Source organism: Adiantum capillus-veneris, chromosome 1, assembly GCF_014529385.1.
Source record: "Adiantum capillus-veneris isolate H3 chromosome 1, ASM1452938v2, whole genome shotgun sequence".
NCBI lineage: Eukaryota > Viridiplantae > Streptophyta > Polypodiopsida > Polypodiales > Pteridaceae > Adiantum > Adiantum capillus-veneris.
Window position 1 is genome coordinate 119,879,346 of NC_140931.1, and position 11,571 is coordinate 119,890,916.

General features: G+C 41.2%; 1 protein-coding gene across 2 annotated transcripts; it reads right to left on the reverse strand.

Annotated features, from left to right (window-relative positions):
- Positions 1-225: 225 nt before the first annotated feature.
- On the reverse strand, positions 226-10,400 carry LOC147465441 (uncharacterized). Of its 2 annotated transcripts, XM_086520163.1 has the most exons (3): positions 9,567-10,397; positions 621-721; positions 226-542 (listed from the first exon to the last, which is right to left on the reverse strand). In XM_086520163.1, exons 1-3 carry the CDS (start codon positions 10,183-10,185, stop codon positions 498-500), a joined length of 765 nt encoding a protein of 254 aa, XP_086376289.1. In that variant the 5' UTR covers positions 10,186-10,397; the 3' UTR covers positions 226-497. The 2 variants fall into 2 exon arrangements, with proteins under 2 accessions (XP_086376289.1, XP_086376298.1); XM_086520172.1 differs by lacking the exons at positions 226-542; positions 621-721 and adding an exon at positions 6,448-6,809 and having other exon boundaries at positions 9,567-10,400.
- Between the last annotated feature and the right edge of the window lie 1,171 nt (positions 10,401-11,571).

Here is an 11,571-nt window from a genome sequence, read left to right on the forward strand (position 1 = left end):
TAAGAGAAGCAAAGCTTTTGAACCATAGTTTTTTTTTATTGGTATCTATATGTAATATCCTAGTTACAATGTCCAATTATGCAATTGCATATCTTGGATTGAATTTGGTGGCAAGACCTTGTTGAGAAGCCACCAAGATTAACCTTTTGACCTATAGTTAGGTCAAGTTTGTGTTTTCCTTTAGATGTAGAATCTTAGGTGCAAAGTTTGACCAAATCACATATCTGTGATAAAGGATTGTCCATGCTTAAATTGCTTAAGAACCTTAAACATAACACACAAGCATGTGCTACAAACCAGTCTCGAACACAAGCATGTGCTACAGATCAGAAGGACAATTGAGTGTTGTCCTTCTTTCATCTTATCTTTCTCATTTTGAACACAAAGTACAAATGTGAATGACTCCCTAGAAGTATCAAGTGTGGATGAGCTTTGTAGCATCATGCCCCATCTGTCAAAGAAGCAGTTGAATAACCAACTTGATCATAACCTATCAGTTAAAGCTCGCGATCATGTATGTGAAAGCAGCAACAACTTTTTAGCTGCAAAAGAGGTTATTGAGTGAGACAATTACATAAACTTAAAAGCAAAGAAATATGTAGAATGTAAAAATTTGTCACCTTGCTTGATGTAATTCTTCTATTTAGTTTCGATGATAATTGAACAATGGAATTGTTGGCAAAAGACTTGCTCGTCCGAAAGTGCCCTCTTTGATTGTACTCTGCATTAGTAATTGTGTGAAGTTAAAAGCGCTACTACCTATGCTTAAATTGATATTTCCAAAGTCATATCAATCTCGGGGAAAAAAAAACTTTCAAAGCATCTTAAGTGCATACGCGAAGGGTGAGAGTAGGAAATGAATAGACCCATGAAAGTGGAAAGTCAAAAGACTTTTTCTATCCATATAAAAAAGACGATCGAGTGCACAATGATACATTTGCTTATTTTTCCCTTTAGCGTTTTCTTAGTGTCCTCGCACTACTTATTACATAAGCAGTGAAGTTTTTTTGAAACCATTAGGAATACCTTATAATTACATTCATTGTTATAAAAACACCGACAGCATGTGGACATGCATGGATTGAAGAATAGGAAACCTATTGTAATTAAAATTGTTCTTGGTGCTTTCTGCTCTCTTTTAGTGTGACCCCTATATTTATCCTTCGCGAGTCTCTCCGCGTAGATAAAGACTCCTTACCACTTGATAGGAATGTGCATAGATATGTATTCAAATCTATGAAGGAATCTGAGAATAAGCTAAGTCAACAATAACCAAATTTCTTTGTGGGATTGAACTTTAATGACCGGAGTCAGTAAAGGCAACGGAAAGAGAATGTTTCAATATATAAATTGAGCATAGTGAGGGTAGCTTGAAGAAACTAAAAGACCTCAAACACAGGTCAATGATGGTTTTTTAGAGTAATTTATTACCTACCTACTGACTAATTATATTTGAGATTCTCTCTCTCTCTCTCTCTCTCTCACACACACACACACACACACACAATCAAACATCACTCTAGTTTTGATGCATGCATACAATTGAAGATAGACAATATATGCCCATTATTGATAGGAAGTTTTATCATGGAAAAAGTTGTAAGACAAATGTCAACAATCTGTATCCTAGGACACATAATCGTAGTTATAGGAAATGGCCATTTTCAGGTCTCTATTCTTCGTTCCAATTCCAACTTCCGAATTTAAATCCTCGTTCCATGCTTAGTTGTGAGTATCTATAACAAGAAATGACATTTCATGCAGGTTGCTGTTCCCGTTCCAATTTCCTATTCTGAGTAACTATGCATATAATGTCCTAGGACACATTCATGTATAATTGGTGTCCCAAGGCACCGGCTGATAGCATTTTATGTAAAGTGACGCTCTTTTAACCTTTGCTACTTCCCTAGTTCCATAAATGAAATGTACACAGTACTGTTCTAGAACCTTATAAGGTGAGTAGAGCTATAATATCCGTCCTCAAATCTGAAGTGTTGATATCGCCAAGCTCCGAGTATGTCCCTCTAATCTTTTTGAGGTGTTGCATTAAGTGGAATCTCTACAGATACCTTCCGTGGCATTGAAGGCAAAACGGGTGAGATGAAGAGGAAAAGGGGACAACTTCCACGTGGAGGAGAGAGAGAGAGAGAGAGAGAGAGAGAGAGAGAGAGAGAGAGAGAGAGAGAGCGCAATCCATGCATGCCCTCCCCCTATCAACAAGTGCGAAGAACTTGTGCACATCTCATCAAAAAATCTCCGCCTCCCTCTCTCTCTCTCTCTGTGTCTCGGACGTGCAGATGGCTAGCTTGGGGAAGGGGAAGAATAGCAGGGCTACGAAAGATCCCTCGCTATTGTCTTCTTTCGTGCACTTTGGCATACAATCTTGTGGGCTGCCTGTAGTAGGCGGGGGCAATGGAGTTGCGGTAGCTAATCGCCGGGCGAGGATTGCAGATGGGGAGTGGGGATCTTGCAGTGGCTAGAATCCCACTTGCGATAGCAGAGTCTCTCTCTCTCTGGTGCGAGCGGCAGGTGGTTTTTGTTCGGGGTTTGTTGCATTCGATGTGAGCATCAAGGGGATGGAGGTGAGGTCGGAAGAGCCTATCACAGGCTACAAGTGCTTATCACAGGCTCTCTATGGCTAGAGCGTAGGCAACCATCTGCAAATTGGAACGCGAACAGAGAGGGAGAGATCCCAATCAAGGGAAGGCGCCAGATTCCATCCACGAGCAGCAGCTTGAGAGATCCCCAACATAAGCAGGGCAGGTTCGTCGTGTGACGATTTGCGTAAAGGTGACGATTGTGCAAAGCCAACACTTTTTCCTTAGAATGGCCAGATTCCCTAGGAATATTATGCACTAATTAATGGGGTTTTGGTCGAATAGAACCAATATGACCACGAAAGTTGTAGACAAAGTTATTCACTGATTGACCAAACCTTTCATTTCTAGAACCAATTTGTAAACTTTTATATTGAAAGGGTGATGTTTCATATAGCCACAAAATGTGTGTATGACCTCTTCAATTGTAGAGTGCCTTATTTTCAAAGTCTCCAATGAAAAGCATTCCTTTGAAGCTCATGTTCTATCCTTTGACCAATTAGGGGAAATTATAAAAGTAACATGGACTTTTCATGTTTTACAGCTCTTGTGCAAGATTTGATAAATTTTTTGCATTGGAAAAGAAGTTCGAACTAGATTTATACTAGTACGGTCGATGGGCTTCTCTCTCTCTCTCTCTCTCCGTGAATAGTTGCAGGGCACATTGCCGGGGGGTGTTGGAGCAAGTTGGGTTCGACGCATGGCAGGAAGGGGGGGGGGGGGATTCCCTCCACCCATTATGTATGTATAGATCGTTTGAATTCTAAATTTTGCAATGCCTCATTTCAAAGTCAAAAGCACTTCTTTGAAGCTTTAGGTTCTATCCTTTGACCTGGATTGGACTAGACTTTTCATGTTTTACAACTCTTGTGCAAGATTTGATAAATTTTTGTATTAGAAAAGAAGTTCGAACTAGATCTATACTAGTACGACCGAGCCCCCCCCCCCCCCCGGCTCTCTCTCTCTCTCCGTGAACACCTACAAGGGACATTGCTGGGGGGTGCCGGAGCAAGCTGGGTTCGACGCGTTGCAGGGAGGGGGGAGCCGGGATTCCTCCCACCATTATATATGTATAGATGGTTTGAATTTTAATTTTGCAATGCCTCATTTTCAAAGTAAAGGCACTTCTTTGAAGCTTTAGGTTCTACCCTGTGAACCAATTAAGTGAAATTATAAACGTAACAAGACCTTTTTATCTTTTATAGCTATTGTGGGAGACTTCACAAATTTTCCTCTTTAGAAAAATGATTGGAACTAGATGCGTAGGTTTAAATATGGATACACATAAAAGTTAATCTAAATTGAATTCTAATAATACCCTCTTATGAAAGAAAACTCTCATTATTCAAAATAAGAAGAAGTTAGTATTAAATTTTTAGCTATCTAAATTGAGTGCTATTCAGGTGACTGACATTCTTCTTTAACTATAAAGATTTTGTAGGAACATGGGGGTGGCAAGCATGCCACTAACTCGAGCAAGTATGTTGTCCCAATCTTGCAAGCAGGTCAAATTGGGGCGAATCTAACGAGATGCTCTAATGCGTCCGATGAGAAAAAGGCTTGAGCCAGCACGTGGAGGGGAGAGGGGACAGAGAAGAGAGAGGGATGTCGCATGCCAAGGTGAATGTCTAGATTTTTTTTGCTGTTGCGATGCCGGATCGTGGGGGAGGCAAGCCTCAGAGCAGATGGAGCAGGATTGTGATATGTTGAGCGTTCGCGCTCTCTCTCTGTCTCTCTCCGTCTCTCTTGTCCAGAGCAGGCTCGGAGCGAGCTGTAAGGGTGCAGGAGTTGCGCATGGTGCAGGAGAGGATCTGGGCGTGCTGCGGGAGAGGAGCTGGGTTGTAAAGACACGAGGCCTCCTTCTCTCTACTGTCACAGATTCGGACTGCACACATGCTAGCCCACTGAACGCAGGCGTGAGAGAAAATACTTCATGCATTGTCTATGATCTCAATGAACCAGAGCGTCTGCTCCTCGGTCCTGACACATAGTTGCACTCCACGCAGAGCACCCCACTGAAGGCAGCGCTGACATAAAGACAGGGTCTCCTCGTCTCTGTTGTGACACATTTGCACTGCACGCAGAGCAGCCCAGTGAACACAGCGCTGAAATATAGTAGCCAAAGGATTGCACGCGGAAAACATAGCCAGCAGCACTTTTCCTTCTGGCGAGAATTTCGAGGACGAATATAGCGGCTAATAAATTAATGTGTGGGCACTTAGACCCAGTATGAGATAAATCGTATCACATGCTCTCTTTTAGAGCACCCCCCCCCCCCCTTTTGCATGCAAGCTTCACACTTTACAAGGCCCTAGCCCTAACCACAATAGGACCTTTGCCCTCACACCACTCTCACTCTTCCCTTGGAGAAATAGTTTGTCTTTAAAATTTAAAAAAAACGGTGGAAATCTATTTCTTAAGTACACTGTTGTTCTCTCAAGTCGAACCTTCATCTGGTCCATCTTCCATTAAATTAAAAATCTTTGTGAACATTATAAAGTACCATATGGATTAAGGAGATGAAACATATGAGATGCCCGTAGCATAAACCCTTCGTAAGTGAAACGTTGTTGGACCTTAAAAAAAAAGTGGTACAACTCTATAGCTATATAACTCAAGAGCGTTAAAACTTTAACCTCATTACCAAAAAGTATATCAAAACAACTCTCACCAAACCCCAACCAAAAGACATTTGTTACCTTGAAAATATATGAGCACAGGCCCACCCAAAGGACCATAGAACATAGGAGCAAAACCCTCTACAAACATGGATTTACAACACATGTCGATCAATGCGCTTGAAGAAAAGAGCTTCTCCCTTTACCAAAATCCTCTTTAAAAATCAAAATTTCAAAGCTTACTTATCTAAAAAAACATGCAAGCTTCCATAACTTACTCTACACCAAACTTCTTCCAAGATGTCATATCCTGTACCCTATGAAAAGCATACTGTTCTCTCAAATCACAACTTCAGCAGGGATGATTTTTAGCATAAAAATTTCTCTTCATTTTTTGACCAAAAAGTTTTGAAGACCACCAATTTCAAATCTATGCATCTTTATGTGCAAAATTGGCGCAAATAGAAAGCTATTATAAAGCGACTACACGCATGACATGCTAGTCGAGGGAAAAACTGTATCAAAAATCATGGAGGAGACACAACGACTCAAAACCTGCAAATTTTTAATATTTGATTGAACTTTTTTATGTCTGTATATGAGTTTTAGCTATATACGAGTCATACTTCAAAAAAACCTCACTAACAAACACTCATAACAATCCGCCAATTGGTGCTATACTAACAACTTGTATTGCATGCACATGTGCTTGCCAGAGAAAGCTAAAAAAACCCACAAAAAGAAAGCCCACACACTTTTTACACAAACAAACCCATGTCTATATATACAAATTTAAAAAAGATAGAGTGTCTGGGATTCATGCAACAACGTTTTGATACACTTGTTAAAAAGAATAGTAGATAAAGACTATCAAAATGGGCATAACTTTGCTATAACCACTTAAAGGTTGTAGTACTTTTTTATCTTGCAACTTTTGCAAGCAGAATCATTTCATATCTAAATAGACAACTTTGGCCACACAATTGTTTAAATAGAGAGTGCATTGATGATCCTCATAGACTAAGAGTGATCAACACCTTAGGACTCATCGTGATACATATATATTTATGGCGCCAATGTCATAGTCCATGAAAACTCATACTCTCTACGTGTTGAACATGTCTCACACAGTAGGTTGAGACCGAATTAATAATGAGGTACTTCTTGTCCATAGATGAAAAATAAATGCATTGATGAAATTCTCCATAGTCGAAACATAATAGATATGTATATAGGGAAAACTAAATGCCAATCATAAATCCTGTGTACAATCCTATGGAGATTCCATAAGGATTCTCATGTAGTAGGATGTATCATAAAAAACATATAGACATATGCACCGTTGTGCATGCCTTGCAAATCTTAATCAAAATGAACCTTGTCAACAGTCATACACGTAGCCAAAACGTATATAAAATCCTCTGTGTGGGGTTAAGTCCACACAATTGGCCTGGTATTGTATGGCATCACACCCCTTAAACAGAGCCAAGTTCCTTCATTCTTGAAACTCCTTGTCGGTCCATGTTGCGCTCCTTGAGAGAGTTTAGAAACTGTGTGTTGCCTTGGATGCAGCTTCTATACATATAGTATCAATCTTGTTGTAAAGGAAGACACCCTTGTGTCAGAATCAAGCCCTTGCTTGCATATTCATGGTCATTTTTACATGCCTTGCATGCCAGACCAAACAACCTTGCTTATATGCATCAACTATCATTGAGCAACCAAAAAAAAGTAGAAGAATTTACCTTAGACATGTGATGAAGCTTCATAAAAAACTCACCTTGGTCTTGTCGATCTTCCCAACCTTGAAACCCTCAAGAGACAACCTTGTATGTGATACGATTCTTGCTCTTTGCTTTGATGTTGGAGGGCTTCAAGGTTCGTTTGCTTGCATGCCTTTGTCAACTTTGTCTAATTCTTGAGACCTCTTTGAGGTAATTGTGCAATTTTGAAATCTTGAGAATGAAGCTTTGTATGTTTTGCATGGCCTTGAATGAGCCCCCCCGTATGTCCCTTCAATGCCAACTGCATTCAAGGGACATTGTGCAATTTTGGAAATCCTGTAAATGAAGCCTTGCATGTTTTGCATGAGTCCTCCGTATGTCCCTTCAATGCCAACTACATGACACTTGCATGCCTTTGCATGGGTGATTCTCTTAACCATGGCAAGGTGCCCAATTTAGGGCGGCCAATTTTCAAAGAGCATGAGAAATGAGGCTATGGCATCTGTAGGCAACGCTATGGAGAGAAGAGTAGCTCACCTTGTGCCATAGCCCATGAGGGGGGATGATCATGAAATGAGATATGCTCACCATGGCAACGTGCACTCATTCATCGCCATCTTTGCTTGAATCTGTGCAGGTCGCCAGTCGACGTTTGTATGTGCAAGGCCCACTTCTTGTGGTCATTCATGCCGACTCCGAGCTCCAGAACCCTTGTGTAAGCCTTGCGCACACGGCCATTCCTGCCAACTTTGAGCTCCAAAACCCTTGTGTAAGCCTTGTGCACATGGCCGAGTCCAGCTTTATCTTCCCCAATCCCATGCCAATGCCTACATGGTATCTCTTCGTGGCATGGAGAGATGCCCCTGTGCATGCATGCATGACATATGGAAAGACCCTAGCCCTAACCACCGTAGGACGATTGTCCGCCCAACTTTTATACATATGTCATTAGTAAGATCTAATTACCTAATCTATAGCGTTTTTGGTAGAAACTCTGATTAGTTTTCCTATATAAATATAAGGGATATTTGGAGAAGCCCTTGCCAAATTTAGGGGGATTGTATTAGGTCTCCCCACTCTAGAAAAAGTAAAAATCCATAAGGGAAGGGTGAGTTTAGGAAATGAAAAAACCACGGAAGGAAAAAGTCAAATGACTTAATGTTTAATGTGTGCATATAAATGTATAAATAGAGACGGTCGAATGCCTATATAAATCAAGAAAAAACCTTTTACTTTTTTGTTCTGAGCCATTTAGGAAAAGTTTCACATTAGCTATTTTTGACATGATTTTGATTCAAAATCGTAAGAAGTTGAATTGAGAAGGTTTGAATTTTCTTAAATTGACCCATACAATTTGCGAGTCCCTAAACGGCTCCTTCAAATTGCTCACAAATCTTTGGTCTAGGGTTATCTGTGCCTTGGTGTCGTCGAAATGCTTAGGAAAGGGAAAAATCATGAAACCAGAAGAAGCGTAGTGAAGAACATGATAATTAACCTTGTGTATCAAGGGCATGGGGGCAGGTCGTTAGGGGTGGCTCTTTAGATAGCTGATGTAAGTTTGGTCTCTTGATGGTGTCATGGCTCGACACTAGCATGGCAAGTTCTTATAATTTTTTGAGATGATCAATATAATTCACTCACAATTGTAAGTTTTGCTATAATAATAATAAAAAAAACTCTTTAACCAAATGTAGAAAAGAAACAAAGGACAAACTTCAAAAGTGGAGGCTTCTTGGTTGTAGGGCCTACACATAAACCTAGAGTTCAACCGAATGGAGAGAGAATTTACTTCAAAAATCTTCTACACTAGAGGTCTAGACGGACATCTCATAAGGCAAATTGCAATGCTAGAGGTTGTCCCGAGTCAAGGTTGCAACCATCCTTCACCGAGCTTATGCCCAATTGCCAACCGAAAGGTGTTGTATATGCTTTATGTTCTGCATAAAGGACACCCTACACATACAGACCAGAGAGCCTCCCAGTCGACAGATGGTAATACCTAAGGTTGTCGCACGACAGAAGAAAAGCTATTGTGATGTAGACGAATTAGCTTACGCCAAATGGACCTTGTTGTTCACATTAGGCGGAGGCAATCATTTGTTTTCGCTACCACGTAGTGGAAGAAAAATACCTCTTCTCTTTCGACCCCTTCGCCTAAACCCTCTTTTACCCTCCACGTGAACATGAAAAGATGATGTTGGCATTTTATATAAATAAACATTATCGTTTTATCCTGTACTTGCACTTCCACCTCTCTCGTATGTTCACATTGGTGGTGGAAGAAAACTCCCATTCCCTCTTCCACCCTCTCCTGTGTGAACAACTAGGCGATGAAAGAGTGCAAAATGCCTCTCTTCCAACCGGAGGATGGCATTTTTGGGGCCATCTTCCACCTCCCCAATGTGAACCTAGCCTAAGGAACATGTGCTCTCTCTTTTTCTCTCTCTCTTGTGGTTTGTTTAGTCTGGCTTCCTATGTACGAGTAACGTCTTGAGTTCAAAACCCATTTTTCATTAACGTGGCCTAGCAACATGCTTTAGCTCTCCCTCTCTCTCACACGCACTCGCGCGCGCGCGCACACACACACACACACACACACGTACACATGATCATTCCAGTTGCCATACCTCTTAGATTTTTCACAGATCCGGAAACGTGATAGTGTTCAGAATCTGAGGATGAGCTGCTAGAACCGAGTGGCCCTTCCATATCCAACGCATTTCTGGGAGACTGGATATTATCTCGGCCTCCATGAATGCTACTTCCAACAGCAGAAGGTGAAGAAGAAGAGCCCATGAGCAACATAGAGGTCATGGAAGCAGTGCGTCTGCTGCGTCGACGAAAAGCAGTCTTGATTTGCGAGGATAGCCATGAATCATCAGCAGAGCGAAGCTCTATCGAGCCGCCGTCCTGGCGAGCTGACGCAAAGCTACATATTGTATGATGGCGCTCCATGATGGGTGGGGGTGCAAGACTATAATTAGCTGTGTCATGATGATCTGAGTTGAGATTCAGCCAATTGGGCTTCGGCAACCCGGGCGACGACTCCCATAGGAATGGCACCAAGCTTGCCGGCGTGAGCCTGCGGCGCGACGAAAAACCGCGTGAGCTGTTGTCTCGCTGGAGCAAGCGCAGATAGAACGGGTGCTTGTCAAGGGAGAGCAGAGACAAGCCAGAGTCATGCTCATCATTTGGGAAGGGAGGCTCCTCGTGACGTTCATCGTGTGAGTTGGGGTTTTGCAACATCTCTCATGGGTGCACAATAACTAGCCTAGAGAAGAGAAGAGGAGAGGAGAGGAGAGACTGTGGTGTGGAAGCTGGGAGTAGCTAATACACCCTTCTTCATTGTTTGTGTGTGAGTGTGAGAGAGAGAGAGAGAGAGAGAGAGAGAGAGAGAGTGTGTGAATGAATGTAGTACCACCTATTGAATCATTTTGATACCAACACAAGGCTACATCTACATGTGGCAAGTTGTGTGTGTGTAATAAGAGAGAGAGACATAGCTCTCACCAGACCTTATAAAGTTCAATCAAACATGTACTGTCCTCTCTCTCTCTCTCTCTCTCTCTCTCTCTCTCTCTCTCTCTCTCTCTCGATTCATTCTTTGCTTCCAAATTCAAATCTTTGAGAGAAATTCCTATAATATGCATATGATTAAAAAAAGGGGAATTACCAAACTACCCCTCTAATTTGAGGAAATTCTCTAAATACCCCTCAAATTTCAAAAATTCCAAAAATACCCCTGATATTTTGTCATAAATTCCCAAAATGCCTTTCAAATTTTCCTAAATTCCCAAAATACCCTTGGTTGTGAGAGTAAATTTCTCAAAAAATGAATTTTTTTGTAGGTCTTCACAAGAAGAGTGATTGTCTATTTTACAAGACGCTCAAAATACAATTTGAGTTGGTTACGTAGGCTTTGGAGATGAATTGCTTCATTATTTTTAGATATAATTTCCTTTTTGGCGATGGTAACTGGTGACAAATTACATGCTGAGCACTCAAAAACGGATCTCAATTGTCAAAAACAAATGAAGATTAGAAAATCTTGAACAATCCAACCAAAATAGATACAACGGTATTTTGGGAATTTCCTCAAATTAGAGGGGTATTTTGATAATTTTCCCTTTAAAAAATAGCTGATAAACGTCCTATAAACTCTCGGTGCAAAAACCTCCTAGGTTTGGTGTGGTGTAGACTATGCTCCATCGTCCATCGTCTTCGGTAGTGGTGGGCCACCTCAGATCACCTTTGCCTTGGGCCATCATAGTTTCAAGCTCGTCATTTCTAAACAAGGTACAATGTACAAGCTAGTAAAGGCCCACGGTCTTAAAAATTTGGAAGGTTTACAAATGATCAAAAATTATAGAACAAAAGCTCCTTCACAGGCATAGTTTTGGGAGAGGTAGCCACCTTCCACCCTCTCTTCACTAACTCCTCTAACTTATCCATCACTAGACAAAGATCTTTGATTGCGTAAAGACCGAACCTTTACGTAAACACTCTAACTGCTTAGTTGATGTCTCTACCTGGCATTGGCGATGCCGTTCGACCTTTGCATTGTCATCCCTAGTGCATACCCATTTGCATCATTTAACAAAAGTTGCCTTTACAAGGAAAAGCTCTTGACAA